The sequence below is a fragment of the Schistosoma haematobium genome, chromosome 2 (assembly GCF_000699445.3).
Source record: "Schistosoma haematobium chromosome 2, whole genome shotgun sequence".
Classification (NCBI taxonomy): domain Eukaryota; kingdom Metazoa; phylum Platyhelminthes; class Trematoda; order Strigeidida; family Schistosomatidae; genus Schistosoma; species Schistosoma haematobium.
Genome location: NC_067197.1, coordinates 38,274,423 through 38,296,324, shown reverse-complemented (window position 1 = coordinate 38,296,324; position 21,902 = coordinate 38,274,423). Strand labels below are relative to the sequence as shown.

Here is a 21,902-nt window from a genome sequence, read left to right as displayed (position 1 = left end):
CTGAGTTTGAAGATAAAAATCACGGAATGTCAACCTAATGATCTAAAAATAACGTAGTGTCCACTAAGCTTAAAAGTTGAATGTTTCATCGTTGAGTAAGTTACACTTGGAAATTACTGGGGATTGCTATATTAGGACAAAGCAGTTGTCCAGTGCTCCTTGCTTTTCAATCATCTGGCATAAATCGGTCACTTTACACTTTACTGATCCTGGTGCGGTTATGGTACCATAAAATAAGTCATTTAATACACAACTACCTCGTAGATCAGTACTTTCTGGACTTTTCGTAATGACCATTCAGAGAAATTTCTTGTACATTTACCTTATCTGCTTATGTGAATGTCTGGCTAGCACTAGGATAGGTCAGCATCCTTTATATAACGATGATTTACATGATTTATGTAAATATCTTGAACGTAAAGTAGTTATATTGTCTAAAACATTTTCTTTCGTTACGTATATATTTGACCCGACTGCAGCGCACTGTTCTAGGGACTTAGGTAAACAGTTCAAAAAGAATTTGGATTGATAAATAATTGCTAGTTTAAATGTCTTTTTACAGTTTACAAGTAGATTTAAAATGTAGACTCAAACATTCTGAGGCAATTGGCACAAATAATGAATTTCCTCACAATGACTGTTTATGGCATCTTTTTTAACCGTGTGGTTACTTGAATTAACTGCTTTTCTTGTCAAAGATGGTCATTTAAATTCTAATGCTATTTCATTCTTTTGTATTTATGAGCCTAGCCTGTTTCATTAATTTTTTAAAACTACGTTTTTGATTCATGTTCAAAAGGACTCGATATATTTTTATACAACTGTGTTAAGTCATCATCTTATTGTATTGACAGGGAAGTATTTCTTTAAATTTAAGTATTCTGTTTTTGTTGACTAAAAGTTGTATTCAGAACATAATTATGATTAGTTTATCAATTGTACATACAGTCTTAGTTTATTTCGTATGATCGCAGGTGCTTTTGCAACCTCAAGTGGTGTCCGTCAAGGCTGTCCACTTTCTCCATTTTTGTTTAATTTCATCATAGACCTATTGATGGAAATAACATTCTCGTCTACTGAATTGTCGGGCATTGATCTCCTACCAGGAGGTCAACTTATCGACTTAGAATACGCAGATGATATAGTCCTGTTTGGTGAAGACGCTGACAAAATGTAGTCTTTTGGTAGCACTAAGCAACAATGCCAGAATGTTTGGAATGCGCTTCTCTCCCTCTAAATGCAAGCTGCTGCTTCAGGACTGGTCTGCGTCAACACCTGAACTAAGGATAGGGAGTGAAGTAGTCGAACGAGTTGACAACTTCACTTATCTTGGAAGTCTGATCAGCCCTAATGGGTTGGTGTCTAACGAAATCTCAGCACGGATTCGAAAAGCTCGTTTGGCTTTTGCCAACTTACGTCACCTATGGCGAAGGCGAGATATCCGTCTATCAATAAAAGGACGAGTATACTGCGCGGCAGTTCGTTGTTTTAATTTACGGCAGCGAAACATGGCCATTAAGAGTAAAAGACACTCGTAAGCTACTAGTATTCGACCACAAATTACTTACTTACGCCTGTTACTCCCAATGTAGCTTAGGCCGCCGACCAGCATTCTCCAACCCACTCTGTCCTGGGCCTTCTTTTCTAGTTCCTTCCAATTCTTGTTCATTTTTCTCATGTCTATTTCCATTTCCTGGCGTAATATGTTCTTTGGTCTTCCTCTTTTCCTTCGGCCTTGAGGATTCCATGTGAGGGCTTGTCTTGTGACGCAGTTGGGTGCTTTCCTCAATGTGTGTCCTATCCACTTCCAGCGCTTCTTCCTGATTTCTTCCTCCACTGGGATCTGGTTTGTTCTATCCCACAGTTGGTGGTTGCTAATAGTGTCCGGCCAACGGATCTGAAGTATTTTGCGTAGACAACTGTTAATAAACACCTGCATTTTCTGGATGATGGCTTTCGTAGTTCTCCAGGTTTCTGCCCCATATAGTAGAACTGTCTTTTGTATTGAAAATCCTGACCTTGGTGTTGGTTGACAGTTGCTTTGAATTCCAGATGTTTCTCAATTGTAAATACACTGCTCTTGCTTTGTCGATCCACGCCCTCACATTTGTATCAGATCCACCCTGTTCATCAATGATGCTGCCCAAATATGTAAAGGTTTTTACATTTTCCAAATCTTCTCCGTCAATTGTGATTGGATTGGTGCATGCTGTGTTGTGTCGGAGAATCTTGCTTTTCCCTTTGTGTATATCGACACCTACTGTTGCTGAGGCTGCTGCTACACTGGTCGTTTTCTCCTGAATTTGTTGTTGCGCTTGGGATAGAAGGACCAGATCATCTGCGAAGTCTAGATCGTCCAACTGCATCCTAGATGTTCATTGTATCCCGTGCTTCCCTTCAGATGTTGACGTCTTCATGATCCAGTCGATCACCAGGAGAAAGAGAAAGGGTGAGAGTAAGCAACCTTGCCTAACACCGGTCTTCACTTCGAACGACTTTGTCAACTGTCCTCCATGCACGATTTTGCAGTGTAATCCATCATATGAATTCTGTATGATATTGACTATCTTCTGAGGCACGCCGTAGTGTCGAAGAAGTTTCCATAGTGTTGTTCTGTCCACGCTATCAAATGCCTTTTCGTAGTCAATGAAGTTGATGTAGAGTGATGAATTCCATTCAATTGATTGTTCCACAATGATCCGTAGAGTTGCGATTTGGTCTGTACACGATCTATCCTTACAGAATCCTGCCTGTTGGTCACGAAGTTGGGCGTCTACGCAGTCCTTCATCCTGTTTAACAATACCCTGTTGAAGACTTTTCCCGGTATTGAGAGAAGAGTGATGCCCCTGTAGTTATCACACTTGCTGAGATCGCCTTTCTTCGGTATTTTGATCAGAAGTCCTTCCCAGTCTGTTGGTACTTTTTCTCATCCCAAGTCTTATTGAAGAGAATGTGGAGTATCCTTGCAGTTGCCGCTACGTCTGATTTTAGTGCCTCTGCTGGAATGTTGTCTGGTCCTACTGCTTTTCCACTCTTGATTTGTCTGATGGCCATGCTGATTTCTTCAATTGTTGGTGGGCCAACATTGATTGGGAGGTCCATGGGTGCTGCTTCGATGTTGGGTGGGTTCAGTGGAGCTGGTCGATTCAAGAGTTCTTTGAAGTGTTCTACCCACCTGTTTTGTTGCTCTTCAATGTTGGTGATTACCTCGCCTTCCTTGCTTTTCACTGGTCGTTCTGGTTTGCGGCGATTTCCAGAGAGTTTCTTTGTTATGTTATACAGTTGTCTCATGTTTCCTTCTCTTACAGCCTTCTCCGCCGTCGTTATTAAATCTTCCACATATTTGTTGGTTCTGATGCTCCTCTTCACTTGTTTGTTTACTTCTGTGTATTCAGCTTGTGCCTTGGCTTTTTCTGCTCTTGTTCGACTGGTATTGATTGCTGCCTTCTTGTTCCTCCTTTCTTGAATCTTGTCCAGTGTATCAACAGTGATCCATTCCTTTTGATGGTGCTTCTTGTGACCCAGAACCTCATGACATGTTGACGTGATTGCCTCTTTGATCCCCTTCCAGTTGCTCTCCACAGTAGTTCCTTCTCCATTGAGTAGATCATGAAAGGCCTGGAACTTGTTGCTGAGGTCTATCTTGAATTCGTATTGAACTTTTGTGATATTGCCCGCCCCATTGTCCAGTGCATCTTGAGCTTCAATTTCATCTTGGCGACCAGCAAGTGATGATCTGATGCTATATCAGCTCCTCTCTTAGTTCTCACGTCCTCTATAGTCCTCCTAAACGTTTTGTTGATGCAAATATGGTCGATTTGGTTTTGTGTAGAGTGATCCGGTGAAGTCCATGTGGTTTTGTGTATGCGTTTATGTGGGAATATGGTGCCGCCTATGACCAGTTTATTGAAGGCACATAGGTTTGCAAATCTCTCACCATTTTCATTCCTTTCTCCCAGTCCGTGTCGTCCCATGATGTCTTCATATCCAGTGTTGTCCGTTCTAACCTTGGCATTGAAATCTCCCATCAGAATGGTCAGGTCCTTTGTTGGGCACTTCTGGACGACTGGCTGCAGCCTATCGTAGAATTGATCTTTAGCGTCTTCATTGTAATCGTTGGTAGGCGCATAGCATTGAATGATGCTCATTGAAATGCCCTCTTTCTCTGTTTTGAAGGAGGCTTTGATGATCCTTGGCCCATGAGATTCCCATCCTATAAGTGCCTTTTGTGCTTGTTTGGACAGCATCAATGCAACTCCTTGTGTATGTGGGGCATTTACTTCTTCATGGCCGGAGTATAACAGAAGCTTTCCTGAAGTTAGTCGTTGTTGTCCAACTTTCGTTCAGTGTGTTTCACTGATCCCAAGCACCTCTAGGTTGTATCTCCTCATTTCTGCAGCAATTTGGAAGGCTCTCCCGGTGTCCCACATTGTACAAACATTCCATGTACCTAAATAAATGGTCGCTCTGGTTGTCAGAAGGGGCATCGGCCTCGTAACTTCCGAAGGAACTCGGCTTTCATCATGAGGCGTCATAGTTCTTCTAAATGAAGACCTTCTGACTCCCGGGGTAGAGTTTGAAAGGTTTGAATATTTTTTTCTGGTTAGCGTTTTTTTTATTAGTGAGTTAGTTTTCTACGGGATGGGGACGCTAACCACATGCCTGATCCAAGTAGTTATTCATGTAAATTACAATCGTTTAACCGCCATATTTATAAATGAAGAAATTATGTGAACTATGAACTACTGTAAATTACGAAATTTCCTAATTTAAACTCAAACCATGTTTTGTTATCAAATCGATGTCACTATGAGGATGGATAAGAGTTTATCACTGTTATAACTCACCAGAACTTCGTTTCATTATATATGAAAATTGATACTCATTATGAAGATATTGTACAGTTATTTAATTTTCCACAATAACACCTAGTTATTTGTTCTTGAATATTGTGGTTAAATGTGTAAACTACATTCACTCTTTTCAGTTCTATAGAATTAAAGATGAAATATAATTAGTGTACATGATAATATATTGACAAAGATTAAAACTTGTCCAGTGTGTTTTTTATCCACTTTCTCTATCGTTTACATTTTTAAAAACGGTATTTTATGCATCATAATAGGTCTGATGGTACTCGTCTACATAACGTCGATGAAGTATACACATATTTATCAACAAGAAATTCAGAATGTGAAATTAATTCCAGTATAAAAGAATTAATCGCTGCTCATTTCATTTTCGCACCAACAATCGATGGTCCTTCGCTTGAGGATACATTAAACTTTGTCCATAGATTACAGGGTTCTGTTTTAAAAGATGAATCAGTGAATGATAACGTTTCCCAATTTCTAACAACTGTATCAAGTAGTGTAAATAGTGATAGTGTTTCACAAGCCGTTAAATCATCAGAGGAAGTTTGTAAGTTTATTGTATTATGTGTATCTTTATTTGTTAGATTGTTAGTTTTTGTGTTTTAATGATTTCAATACACTTAACAATTAATAAACCTCGTTATATTAACACATTCTTTTTTGTCGGAGAAAAAAAAGGAATATTGAAATTCACGTACTTGATTGAAAAAGTGATTTTTATTTAGTTTCAGTCCACTTTTATTATGTTAATTGATATACATTGGCTTCTCGTTTAAATGACACTTTTCAGTTTAATAAATTCATTAATTGATAATTATTATATAGAGACTCAAATATGAATTCTTTTTTAAGTTTCTATCATTAAAGCACAATCATATAAAGTCTTGTGAAATATAAATCCTACCAAAGTAGAAGCATTATTAGAGATTCAGTTCAAGTTAATTCAAATGGTAACAAACACAAATTTCACATCAGCTGTATTATTCGTTATATCAGAGATGAAGACCATAAATTACCAGTCTAGTTATTAACAAGTGTTTGGTTTAATCCTGATTAATACTGACGGGTGCAAATATAAAACGGTATCAGATTGATAGACTCTGATAAGATAATGTCATGGATATTGAATTCTGTTGTTAACCACTACCAAAATACCATACATTTAACATAAATTGGTCATTAGTCATAATATACAATTGATCAATTAAATTTGAACGTAACTCGTACGATACTTGAGCACCTGGCTAGTTTGTGGTATTGCTAAATATTATCCATTTAGTGATTGAAGGTATAGATATAATTGAGTTGTATATTAAGTATTTTCGTAAGTTTGATTATTCGTTTAACAAAACGCATGTTTGTTAAGAACAGATGAAGTGGTCATTGAAATGGAAAGTGGAAATTACATTAATATTCGGATGTTGAAAAATATTTGCAATTTTTCTGTAAGCCGTGCGTCTGTTAAAAGTAGTGTTTGATTGGGTCTGACAGTTCGAAAATTGATTGTAATAAAGTACAAAATATTCTGTTAAAAATTTTAATAATCATAAATATGAGTGAATGTTATGTAACACTTACTTACGCCTGTTACTCCTCATGAAGGAGCATAGGCCGCTCACCAGCATTCACCATCCAACCTTGTCCTGGGCAATCCTTTGCAGTTGCTATCCATGTTTTACATGTCTGCTCCTATTTCCCGACTAAGAACATCAATTAAATGTTCGGTAGTCAGAGTAAGGACTTTTTATAACTTGTTATAGATAGTAATCGACTGATGTTAACGATTGGTTTCATTCTTAACTGATCTGAGATTTATTGGAAATTCCCCCAGTAATTTACGGTTGATGTCACTTAGCGTTGTTTTTCTTTTCATTCTCAACATGTCACATGTTAGCTAACAGAATACGACTCGAGTAATCTTTCAGAAAATGGTCTATTCTTCTATATTGGTCGAAATTTTTTTTAGAAAAAAAGCAGCATAATAGTGAAAGTCATTCACAATCAATGTGATACCTAGCATAATTGTACATCAGTCAAAGTTGCCACACCAGATTAGCATGACAAAATGAAATCGATCAGATGATTGATGAAAAAAGTATTGGTGGTAATAAGATTGAAGCATATTGTTCGAAAAAGGAGTAAGTATTAGAAGGCGAAGAAAGTATTGAATCTCAGAACCTAAGAAAAGATAAGGAATGAATACAGCTTTAATGTTAGAAATAATACCCCACTCCATCCAAGGTCTCTACCCATTGATCATGATTACCGGGTAGATACTAATCAAGTAGTATGGACCTACCGAAGTGAATAATTTCCTGATGCCATAACTTACTCCGACCATTGGTACTGCATCAGATTGTGTATTGTAGTTAGTCGTTTTATTATACTTTTTGTAATCGTAATTTAAAACCCGCTAACCTGCTGGTTCTTCCACTCTACTCAGGTTTATATGCTTATGATCAAATGTCACTCACACGTTGTTCCATTATTGTGACATCACGTGATTTGTAATCGATTGCAAAATGTTTAAGCATTTAGAATAATTATTTTTAAAACAAGAACATAATATATTAAATTATTATGAGAAGGTAACTACACTTCATCCAGTTAGAAAAGACTGTCTATGGAGTGTACAACAAAAAGTTGTAGCAATGTTGTTCCTGACTTCTGTTATTGACTTCCATGACGTTTTAAATCTATACAGGGAGTCTTGATAAAGCGATAATTACTCATCAACAATAAATATCATTCATTTCATTGCATCATGTTATAGCCTTGTTAACTTGTCATGTTTTCTACCTAATCACATCGCAAGAAAATAATGTTCGGTATAAAAGCAGCCAGTACTCGATATGAAGTTTTAAAGTCGATAAATTTGATTGTTGAGCCACTATAATCTTTCAAAATCTTTGTGGTTTTCGTCTATTTAGTTCATACTGAAAATAAAAATTGTGAGTTTGATAATTGGAGTCAGCGAAACGTTAAAGATCATTGGCGTGTCTACTGCATAAAGTAGGCGCTAAAAGGACAGTTAAATCTCGACAATTAAATTTACAGCAACGAAATTATACTGATTGGGTAGTTGTGCAACGGTGTAATTTTGTAATTTCACTGTGCTTATATAATAATATTGAGTAATTGAAAAAAAGAGTATTATAATATTCAGTAACCATTTGAGAAATTCAGTTAAACAGTTACTAGATTACATAATATTTACAAAGAATTAACGAAATATCTTGATAAAGGGCCAATATTATAGTAACCCTGTAAGACTCAACAAACAGGCTGAAAATATGTAAAACCACAAAAGTGAAAGGAATCAGGAATTTTTTTTGTTGAAAGAATGAGTTTCATCAAAGTTCAGCTAAAACTCATTCTCATATCAATGCTCAAGGTAGAGAAGGTGATTGTACAAACTTCTTAGGAATGCAAAGAATAATTTTGTGAAGATGGGTTCCGATAGCTTCAGCAATGTCCACAAGACGAACTTGTAAACCTTACGATAAATTTGATGAAATATGGTTGCTAACCGTAAAGACTTTATTTAGATCAATTTGATATCTTTGTCCACTAAGTGAGCGAAGATAGAGCACTTAGTCATTCTCACTTGTCCTTTGCTCAACCAAGATGGATGGTGTTTTGCTATGCTATGATGGACTTGTGGAATTGTACACACCGTACAAGTGGTTCCGCGGGAGCAGTTGAGTTAATAGCGAATTGATGGTTTCCATTATTAGACGATTGTAAAAAACGCATTCAGTTTGGCTGCCGTAAATGTTTTCTGCACAACCTTTTCCTCGGTCGCGTCACTTAGGGATTTCAAGAACAGTAACCTCTTGGGAACGGTTGTTACCTTGTGTCATATTTTCATTTCGTTCATGTGTTTTTGATAAATTCTGTCGGATATGCATTCCTACTGAGTAAGCTTCAATGAGTCTGTTAGTTGCCTTCCAATTTATTTATTGTTAAACAATACATAGAAAGTCCACAAGCTTATAATTTACTCATTTCCATAGTGCTGTATCAGTTATGTATGAAAAAAACAGTAAAAAAATCTGTCTCATAGTTTCAGAATGCTTTGCTCTGATGTCATCATGGAAGACTAATTGAGTAATGTTCATAATCTGCTTAGTAGGAATGTATATCCAACGAAATTTGTCAAGAAGCACATGAATGTAGAGCCATGATGAATTATTCTGAAGGAACCTGCTTCGCTCTTTTTGTTTTACTAGATGTCGAAATGGTGATTTTTCATTGAAATGTTTGAATCAGTGAATGATATACTGTAAAAAGAACTTTCTTTTTAATGACAAACAGTTAAATATCTAAAAGGTTTTGAGAGAAATTTGCATCAAGAGTTTTTTCATCGGTTTACAGCTACTTTTATCACATTATTTGTTATATTTTAAATCCCCTGTAGAGATAATTTATGTTATATTTTTTAACAGCCGCCTGTCGTGTTACGTTCAACCCCGATTATTTACCAAACTCTGACCTGCCAGCAAAACGATCAAAATTATCTGATGATTTACTTAGTTCAGTTTGTAAGCCAAAAGAGCCATCTACATTGAAGGGACAGTCCGTTAACTGTTCAGTCAATACAACTATCAGTGCATGTCCTACACAGTCATTTGTATCATCGAATAATTGTGAACTGAATATTTTGTGTACTGATGCACTGTATACTTCACCAATTGATCGAATTCGTGAAGGACCAAGTGATTTTGAAAATAATCAATTCACTCACAAGCAAAACTTAAATAATTTGAGTAAGAATGAAGCTGAAAATTTCTCAACTTCGTCTACTAGCGTATTTCCTGATATATCTTCCAGTCGAATAAAACCAAGTCAGTTGCAAAATGATAGCGAAGTAGTTGCTAAACTTACCACTGAAACCCTTACAACTGGCGCCTTGCGTACATCGTTAGCATCACTAACTACTGAGGTTGTTCCGTCCGTTATATCTCCGTCCAAGCAGATTGGTGTAAATGCTACAAATTTTAGTTTATCAGACGCTACTAGTTCATGTTTCGATCCATCTCAGGCAAATTTAGCTACACTGAACGTCTTGCAACAAAATTCTGTTAATCCACTGTTCACTGAACAATTACTTGGAATCAGTCAAATGCGTCATATTCAACATCCACAGCAGCATAATCATAATTTGAGTTCAGGCATCACGGTCACAGTACCGACACAAAACATCATAGGAAACTATCCATTTGGTGTTTTAGCTAGTCAGTCTCTATCAAATCCTATTTTATCATCTTTAACAGCTGAATGGCTTTCAAATCTTCGTTCATCTGCACAACAATCGATAACTAGTAGTACTCTGCCAGAGTTGACACTGAATTCAGCTATTGACAATTTAAATGCAACTTCTGTTCTTCAGCAATATCAACAACGACAACGTTTCTTAACTCTGGCAGCCTTACAAAAACATCAGCAAAATCAAGCATTAGCCCTGATTCAAAATGCCGTCTTGCTCCAACAACAAAGGAATAATAGTGTTGCAAACGCTGCTGCACTTGTCTTACGCCAACAACAAGAGCAACAGTTGGCAGTAGCTTCTTTACAAGCCCAAAGTTATATAGCTGCTTTACAACAGCAATTTACTAATTCACATACCTAAAATAGACTTCTCATTACCCCATTAATAATAATATACATAAGTAAGAGATTGATTTATTCACACCGTTCTTCATTGGTATGTTGTATATCACACATCTATTGACAAATGTCTTTCTCATTTGATTCATTTTTTTATTGATTTTCTCCTCACATTGTGCCTACGCTAGTCTGATGTATTGACAGTTATGATATTTGATAATACTAGTCGCTCCTCAAAGGTATACTCGTATATGTACACATGTTGATACTGGAATTTCTGCTTCCCTTGCATTTCTTTTCTTTTAACTAAACACTTCTATTCATTTTGAGTTTGTAACAGTGTTCTATAACTACAGCACTGACTTCTCATTACCATTCGGTCCTGTATTTAAATGTTATGTTGTAATTATACTTTCCTCTCAAATCTTATTTTTTGGTAGTATATTTATGTATTGTACTATTTGATCATTCTTTGTATAGCTATCTTTTCTTAGGTGTTTCTGTGCGTTCGTTTCCATTTGTATTCTGTTTTTCTTTGTCTATAATATTCTCTCTCTCTCTCTAGCTTTCATCATACCATTTTACGTAATCATACTTTGAACATGTTATTATTACTACTATTATTACTAAAGACGGCATAAACAACTGATACACTCTTTCCTATTTAACTAGTTTCTCATTCTGTTAATACCATATAGCTGAATCTATCATTTCAGGTGTTGTTACATAACTGGAAGACAATATGTGTTAAGCTATTTTTCACAATGGGTGGCAGCCTTCTTATAAATAGTATATATTGAAGGAAATTAAAATTATATTAGTAAGAAAGTGTAATGCTTTTAGTAGTGGCCCAGTTAAAAAATGATCAGTTTCCTTGCACTATTGTCTGATACTCATCTACTGAAGATGCTTACTTTGTATGTTTATGTTAATTTATGTGAACTGGATAGTTCAATTATCAAGATTTCATTGTCCTCGTCAACTTCAACATTTGATCCAAGTGGAAGTGCATTTTTCAGATTATTCTGAAATAATGAATACATGCTTCGTTTGCGACGGGTTGTCTTCGTAGGTGTTTGTAGTCTTTACTTTCCGTTCGAGAGGAAAGAATCGTTATTACAAATCAGATTAATTATTGAATCAAAGATTGCTTGATATGTACATTGTTGTGAATAAAGTATGGTAAAGTTTCGTGAATGTCTTAATTTCTCAGATATTAGTCTCGAGGAACATCAGATAGCTGCTTTGTCACAGTATGGAAATCCATAGTAGTCCGTACCCACAGCCCCTTAGTTCTCGTGACAAGTGCTAAATTATTAAGACCACATGATTTCCGTTTTGTAGTATAAATTTGCAACTATAATTGTCATGATACAGTAAGACGATAAATCCAATACCACTGGTACCAGCTGTTTAACTCCTGACTTGTAGACACTCCGGGAACAAATCATTGATACTTCAGGAAGTCATCTCTAAGTAACTGAACTGACCTACGATTTATGATATATCGAAAGACTAAAGAAATGGTAAGTTGCAAAACTATTTTATCGTTTATCATTATGTACACACTGTATACTTGTGGTGTGGGCTACTTATGTCCACATAAGTAGTATATAACGGTGATCAAGCATAAAATGTATTTCAGTAGAAGATCGATGAGGAAACAACGGAAACAGAACGCAATGGTATGAAAATGCATGAACAATGAAATCTGAGACAGTGGAACGATATTTGCAAAGGAACAGTCAAGTTTGGGATGATGGATTGATATTTTGCAAATTAACTATTTACTATATGGTTCTCAGATTTTAGTGAGATGCTCTGTAATTTCGTGTCAAATACTAGACTGTAGATGGAATGACATGTGCGGTGAAAAATATTATAGTCGGGGTATTGATTGGCGGCTTTATCAATTTTAACATATAAGTTTACCTTATAGATTGATGATTTTTTGTCTTTTAGGAATTCCTTGTCTCTCCAGCGTTGCGGCTTGTTTAAGCTACAGCCTATAAGACCAGACAGACTAAAACATATTCTATTTATCACCAAATATGTAACTTCGGTAAGGATGTTAACAACTTTTCTTGCATCTAACAATTCTTTCTTAAACCTACTAATCATCAGTGAACGCTCTCAGGTCATTAAGATCACCTCTAATCCAGTTTTCTTTTCAGGTACCTCCAGAAGAACCCTTCTATGGTGTGGGAAACCGAGAAGTGATAATTACCTTCATACCTCTAACAGCACTCAAGATCACTGTATTCATAATCAATCTCCCTCTGCAATTCCCATTATTCCATCTACATTGACTTTCAACTCTAAATTTCCTTTTTTGGCTTCCTCCTCAAGTGTCACCATGGCCAACGATCCTAGTGCGCAAAACACTGTCCCATGTCTTCTGAAACCTCGCTCCAAATTACACATTGTTGCCTTCAACGTACATACGCTATGTCAAATCGGCCAGTACGCATCCTTGGATAAGACCCTAGAATCTCGTACCATTGATGTATTCTGTATCTTCGAAACAAACATGCAGGATCCTAGTTTGGTCGTTCACTTGACTTCACCTCGCCAAAATGGAGAACCGACGAGATACACACTCCGTGTATATGGCTGCTTGATAGCCAGTTCTCGTGGACTGGCAGGTGTAAGCATAGCAGTAAGTATGAGAGCAAAACAATCACTAATAGAATGGATCCCCGTTAAGTCGCATATTTACTGTTCGACTAAACGGCTCCCTAAGATCTCGGAAGGTTAGGGACACACGTTACCTTTTCATCGTTCTTGCTTACACTCCCACTGACTGCAACTTGGATGAAGTAAAAGATGATTTACAGAAAGCTTTCTTAACTTGTTCAAAAAGCTTAGCACTCAGACAGCACTGGTCGCAGATGACTTTAATGTCCAAGTAGGTAGCTTAAACCAAACAGAAAGACGCTTAGGTGGGTATTTTAGTATTCCGACTCAGCGAACAGATAACGGTGATTGCCTGTTGCAACTGTGCTCGGACAATCGTTTATTTTTAGCAAGCACTAATTTTAGGCATTATGAGGAACATCACCCAACATGGCGATCCCCTGCACCAACGATAGACTCAATTAGACCATAATGTCATCGTTGGAGAAGCTCAATAGAAGACTGTCGCTCATTCTGGAATACCTATTTAGACTCCGGTCATGCTCTAATACGAGCACGAATTTGCTTGCGCCTCACTGTACTCAGAGAAAACACATTAGAATCGAACTGAGTGACAAGAAAGCCAAAAGTAGATACTAGGAAAAACTGAAGTCACACTTGGGTATTTCTGAAAACGAGTCTGACCCAGATGTTGCTTGGAAAGATATACGAACAGCTGTGGAAACAGCAGCAACGTCTATTAGTGATTTGAACCAATGGGTCACGAAAAACCAGTGGATTTCTTCTAAGTCTATTGCACTGATGAATTCACCTAAACTTATCCCATCAGGCTCTGAACACGATGAAAGTCGAAAACAAATCAGATCTAGGTTAACCAAAAGTCTAAGGAACGATCATAAACAGTGGTGGGCAACGAAAGCAACAGAGATGGAAAAAGCATTTGTTTATTATTGATTGATGCACTGTTCAAGAACTAGAAACACTCAGTTTTGAAATCAGTGATTCTTAGTATAGGGGTTTTTGAAATTTTTGGAGACATAATCATTTAATTCAGAACAATTTGTGCGTAATCAATCCAGACAGAAAAAATTAATATACCTACATCAATGAAAACGTTTATTTGTTGAAACTCGGAACTACCTTTGTTCCATTATCACTTATCTACTTGGTGTAATTTGAATCTGATTGCTTGAATTTGTTGAGCATTTATTGTTCAAATAACTGGGTAGCAACATTCGCTTTTTCAATATTATACATTTGAATTTATAACTGTATATAATACCGTTCATTATCTAAAGGCTTGTTTCTAATTTCGACTGAACAGGAGCGCAACTGTATGAACTAACCTACAAATTCTTTCCCATTTTCACTTCTCTTTGGTTTGGATATAATCACTATTACTGAGCTCACGTAATAAAACCCCTTATCTGTAAACGTTGCACACCTTTGATGTTTCTGATAGACCTAAGTAACTTAAATAATATCTAACCCGAACAATTAATCATAAATCAATAAAAAGTGTTATATTATACATTTCTGTTATTGTTCTTCAATCAGTTCCTTCGTTGCAGGTTATGTTCGCTCCGCACTGGTACACAGAATGACTAAAAATACACAGTTTATTGATCAGCAGGATGCCCACTTACAAAGAATGAACGGTTTTAAACTGATGCCTGGTATAGGAACTTTCGTCTAAATTTGACCAAATAGTTTCGCAGTAATTGGGTGTCGAGTTGATGTGAGACATTAAGGAGGAGAAATGTATTTGTAAAATCTCAGGCAATGAATTTGAAGTAAATTCAACGTTTCGCTTACACATAAGGACCATTCCTTCAAAAACCTTGGATCAGATTGCTAGCGGGATCGTGAACGCGCACTGCTGAGGAGTCCCGCAGTGCTTCCAGGTTTTCAATGGTGGTCTAACGTCAATCGGTTCATAATATCAGTCAAAATACTGTTTTCCCGTGTATTTTAATTTGTGTGAAACATGTACAACCTAATTAACTCTTGATCAATGATAATTGAATACCTAGGATGAATTTTTTGACCACCAATAAAGGCACTGGTCGGCTGTTTCGTTCTGGCATGAGACTCCTCTCAATCTTGAGTGCGGATCGTCACAAGCTAGGACAAAACGGCAGTCCTGTGCTTCCAGGTTTTCAATGTTGGTTTATTATTAGTAGGTTCATGATTTAAATGAAATTTATCAATCATATGGACGTGTGCTACTTGTGAATGTAAAGATGTAGCATGGGTCAAACTCTCGTTAACTGAATTTTCGCGCGATAGGAAGACTTCATATGGAGTAACAGACTTAGCTTATTGTATCGATACACATGTATGACTAAACGGTATGCTCATAAAACTGGAAAACATTCCAAGGGTAACCAGATTTCTCTAGAACTTCTTTACTGCAATCTACTAGTGAGTTTATTATTCGTGCACAGCCTCAATATCATAATTTTCATCTACTATACGAATAATAATATTGACATCTTGTTATCTTAAAACTATTCATAAAGAAAATGTCAACAAATTGTGACTCTGAAGTGACGAGTAGATCGGCGTAATAATACTTCCTGATAACAAGTCTAAATCAAGAATCTGCATAATCTAATTCGTTTTGTGGTGACAATAACAGGACAAATTAGGAGTTGATGTATTCGAAAAAAGGCAAACTTGTAATACAGTAGTGCGACATTAATAATAAATTATTGTTGACACTTCCGGAATTTAGTATTTTCGAAGCCATATCTATTCTACAGTATAATTCACTTTACCAAATATTTTGTTGACATAACTGGAGATTAGGTCGTAGTACAGATATGAATCCTCGATATAATTTCAATTACATAAATAATCAGCCTCTTGAGTAAATGAATGTACATATTGTGTTCAGTTATTCAACATCAGTATTATTTAGTTTGATACTAGATGTTGGCTTCTAATCTAAGTCATGTCATACAAGTTACACCGATCTAAGAATCAGACTCAACTTATTATTTTAATTATGACGACGCCATCATGACCTTCACGAGTGTTCAGTCGAACACTGAGACGTTTCATCTCCACCGGATAATATGACAACATGAAGCTTATCTTTTTGAAATTAGTTCTTAGTAAATGATTTACTTCTATGAACTTACTAAAATTCAATGCAATTAGTTTTACTTAAATATATTCGTTTTAATCGAACAACTTTATGTTTCAAAAGGATGATCGCAGTGTAAATTAGTATTCTGTGTTGTTTGTATGAACTAATGGTTCCATTCGCTTGATGACTGATAGATTTCGAATTCAAATACAATACATTCGTTCGTGCTCATCTAGTACTTTTTGGCTAATTTTAGTTATTTCTGAGATTTCTAGTTTGTACTATAATTGAAATGCCCCTTATTATCACATTGGCTTCGCGATGGGGCCTATAATGGAATAGTTGGACATACATTCAGATTTTGATGTTTTGAGGATTACTTGGAAAGGTTCGAAATCTGAGCTATGACCAAGGAAGGTGGTGAAGATGTTAACATTGTGACACGTTTCCTCACATTCATGGGAAAAGAAGCCTACAGCTTATTAAAAACAATGGCTTCAATAGAAAAGCCTTTTTCGTTTCCATATGCAAATCTCAATGAACTGCTGCTAGACTACGTTAAGTATACAGATTTCGAATGCAGTAACAAAGGAAAACTTCGTGAAATTATTCATCAGGACATCAAAAGTTCTACTACTTTACTACGCCGTCCCATTGCAATGCGTAATAAAGGTTATTCAGATAATAATTCATTGACGAGTTGCGATGCAGGTCTTGATGATGGGCAGAAGTTGGTCCTATAGCAAGTTACACACGTTTAATTCATGTGTATTTTCGTAATTCTAAATTCTTTGAATGTGGCAAGACTAAACGATTCTCGTCAGTTTCCAATACTACTATTCATTTCGCTGCAAGCGGTGCTAACTCCGCCTGTAGCTCTTCCAGAGTTACTGCCAGGCCCGGGCAAAAGAAGAAGGTTGGGCATGGGGTTTGCGATCACATCCTGTAGAAAACTAACTCGCTAAAAAGACGCTAACTAGAAAAAAATAATTCAAACCATTTAAACTCTGTCCTGGGAGTTAGAAGGTCTTCATTTAGAAGAATTATGACGCCTCATAGTGAAAGCCGAGCTCCTACGGAAGCCACGAGGCCGTTGCCCCTTCTAACAACCAGAGCAAGTTTTATGGGTAAATGGAACGTCCGAACGATGTGGAATACCGGGAGGATCAGTCAAATAGCAACGGAAATGAGGAGATACAACTTGGCGGTACTGGAAATCAGCGAAACCCATTGGATCCAAGCTGGACAACAAAGGCTTAATACTGGAGAGATGCTACTGTACTCCGGCCGCGAAGAGGAAAATGTTCCACACACTCAGGGAGTTGCTCTACTGCTGTCCAAAGTAGCACGAAATTCACTTGTAGGGTGGAAATCTCACGGATCCAGAATCCTCAAAGCATCATTCAAAACAAAGAAGGAGGAAATCACAACGAATGCTATTAAATGTTATGCACCCATCAATGATAGCAACGACGACATTAAAGATCAATTCTATGAGAGGCTGCAATCAATCATAGAGTAGTACCCAAGAAAGGACCTCACTATTCTAATGGGAGATCTTAACGCCAAAGTCGGAATAGACAACATCGGATATGAAGATATTATGGGACGACATGTACTGGGAGAGAGAAACAAAAATGGTGAGAGATTTGCAAATCTATGTACATTCAACAAATTGGTTATAGGCGGCACAGTATTTCCACACAAAAGTATACACAAAGCTGCACGGATCTCACCGAACCACACCACAGAGAACCAAATCGATCATATTTGCATCAACAAAAAATTCCGAAGGACAATCGAAGATGTGAGAACCAGGAGAGGTGCTGACGTAGCTTCAGATCACCACCTAGTTGTGACCAATTTAAAACTGAAGCTGAAAAAGAACTGGGCAAGTGGACAAACAGCACTACAAAGGTTCAATACAGCCTTCCTTCGAGATACTGACAAACTCAATGAATTCAAGATAGCTCTCAACAACAGGTTGCAAGCCTTACAGGATCTACTGAAGGAAGAAGAAACTAGTATGGAGGACAACTTGTAAGGTATCAAAGAAGCACTAACTTCAACGTGTCAAGAGTTTCTGGGCCTCAAGAATTATCATCATAAGGAATAGATTTCTATAGAAACACTGGACAGGACCAAAGAAAGGAAGAACAAGAAGGCCGCAATTAACAACGGCCGAACACGAACATAGAAAGTCCAAGCACAAGCTGAATACATAGAAACAAACAAGCAAGTGAAGAAGAGCATTAGAACCGCCAAGCGGAAATACATGGAAGATCGAGCAACGGCGGCGGAAAAAGCTGCAAGAGAAGAAAATGTGAAACAGTTTTACGATACAATCAAGATACTAGTAGGGAAATATAAAAAACCAGAAAGACCGGTCGAAGACAAAAAAGGCAGGCCAACCACTGAAATTCAACAACAGAGGAAAAGATGTGTAGAATACTTCGAGGAACTCCCGAATAGGCTGGCTCCGACGAATCCACCGGACATCGAAGCAGCACACATAGATCTTCCTATAGATGTCAATCCACCAACTACGGAAGAAATTAGAATGGCCGTCAGACAAATCAAGAGCGGGAAAGCAGCAGAACCTGACAGTATACCAGCTGAAGCACTGAAGTCGGTCATCGAAGTAACTTCAAACATGCTTCACCTTCTATTCAGAAAGATTTGGGAGGAGGAACAAGTGCCGATGGACTGGAAAGAAGGACACCTCGTCAAGATTCCAGAGAAAGGAGATCTGAGCAAATGTGAAAACTACAGAGGCATTACACTACTGTCAATACCAGGGAAAGTCTTCAACAGAGTGTTGCTGAACCGGATTAAGGATGCAGTAGACGCCCAACTTCGAGATCAAAAAGCTGGATTCCGTAAGGATCGGTCGTGCACAGACCAAATTGCAACACTACGGATCATCGTCGAACAATCAGTTGAGTGGAACTCGTCACTGTACAGCAACTTCATTGATTATGAAAAGGCATTTGACAGTGTAGACAGGAGAACGTTATAGAAACTTATTCGATACTACGGAGTTCCTGAGAAGATTGTCAATATTATCCGGAACTCATACGACGGACTACAGTGCAAGGACGCGCATGGAGGACAGCTAACAGACGCATTCCAAGTAAGGACCGAAGACAGACAAGGCTGTCTACTCTCTCAGTCTTCCTCTTTCTTCTGGTGGTCGACTGGATTATGAAGACCTCGACATGTGAGGGAAAACACGGAATACAATGGGTAGCTCAAAATCAATCAGACGAATTGGACTTCGCAGATGACCCAGCCCTCCTATCGCATACACATGAACAAATGCAGATAAAGACAACCAGTGTAGCAGCAGTCTCTGCATCAGTAGCCCTCCACATACACAAGGGGAAAACCAAGGTCCTCAAATTCAAAACGAAGAACAGCAACCCAATCACTCTTGATGTCGAAACTCTGGAGAATGTAGAATCCTTCACATACCTGGGAAGCATCGTCGATGAACGGTGTGGATTTGATAAAGAAGTAAATGGGGGAATCGACGAGGCAAGGGCCGCATCCCTGCATTTGAAGAACATATGGAACTCAAAACAACTGTCAATCAATATCAAAGTGAGAATCTTCAATACGAACATCAAGACAGTTCTAGTGTACGAAGCTGAAACTTGGTGAACTACCACAACTATCGTCAAGAAGGTAAAGGTATATATAACTAGTTGTCTACGCAAGATATTCAACATCCATTGGTCGGATACCATCAGCAACAGCCTTCTGTGAGAGAGAACAAACCAGCTTCCAGCTGAAAAAGAAATTCAGAAGAAATTGATACAAATGGATAGAACATATATTACGCAAATCATCAAACTGCATCACGAGCCCTGTACTGACTTGGAATCCTGAAGGAAAGCGGAAAAGTGTTAGGCCAACAAACACATTACGTCGGGAACTAGAAGCAGATATGAAAAGGATGAATAACAACTGGAAAGAGCTAGAAAGGTTTTCCCAGGCAGGGTTGGGTGGAGAATACTGATGAGAGGCCCATGAACCCTCACGAGGAGTAAAAGACGTAAGTAAGTAAGTATTTATCATGGAGTGCTATCAATAAGTGTAAATGGGATATTATTTGCAATGAATAAAGCTACTCCTTATTTCCGCTTGTGGATTATGTTGGCTCTTACTTATGTATGAAAGAAGCATCAATTATTACAAATATCACGTGAAAACATACTCTCACGAAAATCGTTTCTCCAAATACTCCAAGGCACATTACCGTAATATACTATAGAACAACGCGCACTCTTCGAGTCTGATATGAACACCAGAGTGATGTGTACAACATGGATCGCTCAACTCAAACATCAAAAATGAATCTCCAACTAAGTAACCAGTATTGTACTTCAACCCATGCACGTCTCTACACCTTGTAAGACTAGCAAGCAAAAGACGTGGTAGTAAAGTGCTTCCCAAGCTGCCCGTGCTGGAGATTTTTACTGGGGGAAACAAGACGCAAACTAGTTGTATCTAATACCCTTCTCTTGTGACTTTGCGGTCAAAACGTAGCAATAGGTATGCTCCACCATTGAGAATAACTTATGACTCACTACACGTTACAGAATAAATTTTACTGACATCATAGGGACTATCGGTTACTCTAAGTCCGAGACCAAACACTAAAATACTAAGATAAGTGGCTTATCATCTTCGCGTTATACTTTGTCTTATGAATAGCATTGAACATGGTTATTAGTTGATCTTGATGGAGTTTTGTTCTCTGAGCTGGATGAATTGGTCGTGGAGCATTCACCGTTCTCCTGAACGACATCATCCGCACAAACTTCGTCAGAAAATGGGCTACGAATCTTCTCCGCTATCTCATAATTCGCTGATTGCCAAGTTTACAATTTTATGATATAGAAAGTCTGTGAAATTATGGTCTGCTTTGATAAAAGCACCGCTCTAATATTAGACCTAATCCTATAAATGTAGATTTGTCACGATATAACTGCCTAATCTATAAGATCTTGCGTGGAATTCACATCGTCATCTACACCAACTCACTACATTGTAAAAATTACCAATACATGATAGAGAATAAACTTAGGCTAGACACAGAACAATATATTTAATATGATATGATAATTATGAGTATTCGAATTATAATATGAACTAAGAATCCCAGAAATAACGTAATCGGATCAAGAAGTAGTAGATAACCACAAACGAATGTACTGTATTTAGAATTCGAAATCAAGCATTCCCCGTGTTAAATGTTGAATGTCTATTTCCTACATTGTCTCGTATTAGGGCCCAATGCCACTACAAGTCTACTCTTGTGCTGGTTTGATCTCTTTCTTAAAAGTGAAGCAAAACCATATGTTCCCACATCACGTCTTTCTACTGGTGAAGTCGTCTAAGGTTATATACAGGATAAACTACGTTTTAAACCTTACCTTGTTGATACCTCGATAACCATGAAAAAGTGGGCATTTTCTTTTTGTTGACAACCTCAAAGTTGTATAATTTTCCTCCTTGCATGGTACAGATACTTCCTTAATAATATATTCCACAAAATGGCAATCCGTTTCGGAACCGGTGTCACACATGGGAAAGTCACTATGTATTTGAATATGACTTATGTACCACATGGTATCGGAGGGTTTAAGGATTTAAGGTCTAGTTTGGTGCTGGTACACTA

The 21,902-nt window shown here is 37.5% G+C and overlaps 1 protein-coding gene across 2 annotated transcripts in view; it reads left to right on the top strand.

Moving 5' to 3' along the window:
* Positions 1 to 21,902, top strand: part of MS3_00006904 (uncharacterized protein) — a 102,354-nt gene that overhangs the window by 5,506 nt on the left and 74,946 nt on the right. Inside the window, exons 3-4 of one of the 2 annotated variants that reach the window (XM_051215143.1) lie at positions 5,127 to 5,422; positions 9,324 to 11,678. In XM_051215143.1, coding sequence (XP_051068327.1) covers positions 5,127 to 5,422; positions 9,324 to 10,507 — 1,480 coding nt within the window. In that variant the 3' untranslated portion in view covers positions 10,508 to 11,678. Of the gene's footprint in view, positions 1 to 2,227; positions 13,145 to 21,902 lie in introns of those variants that run through there. The other variant, XM_051215142.1, reaches the window with a different exon arrangement.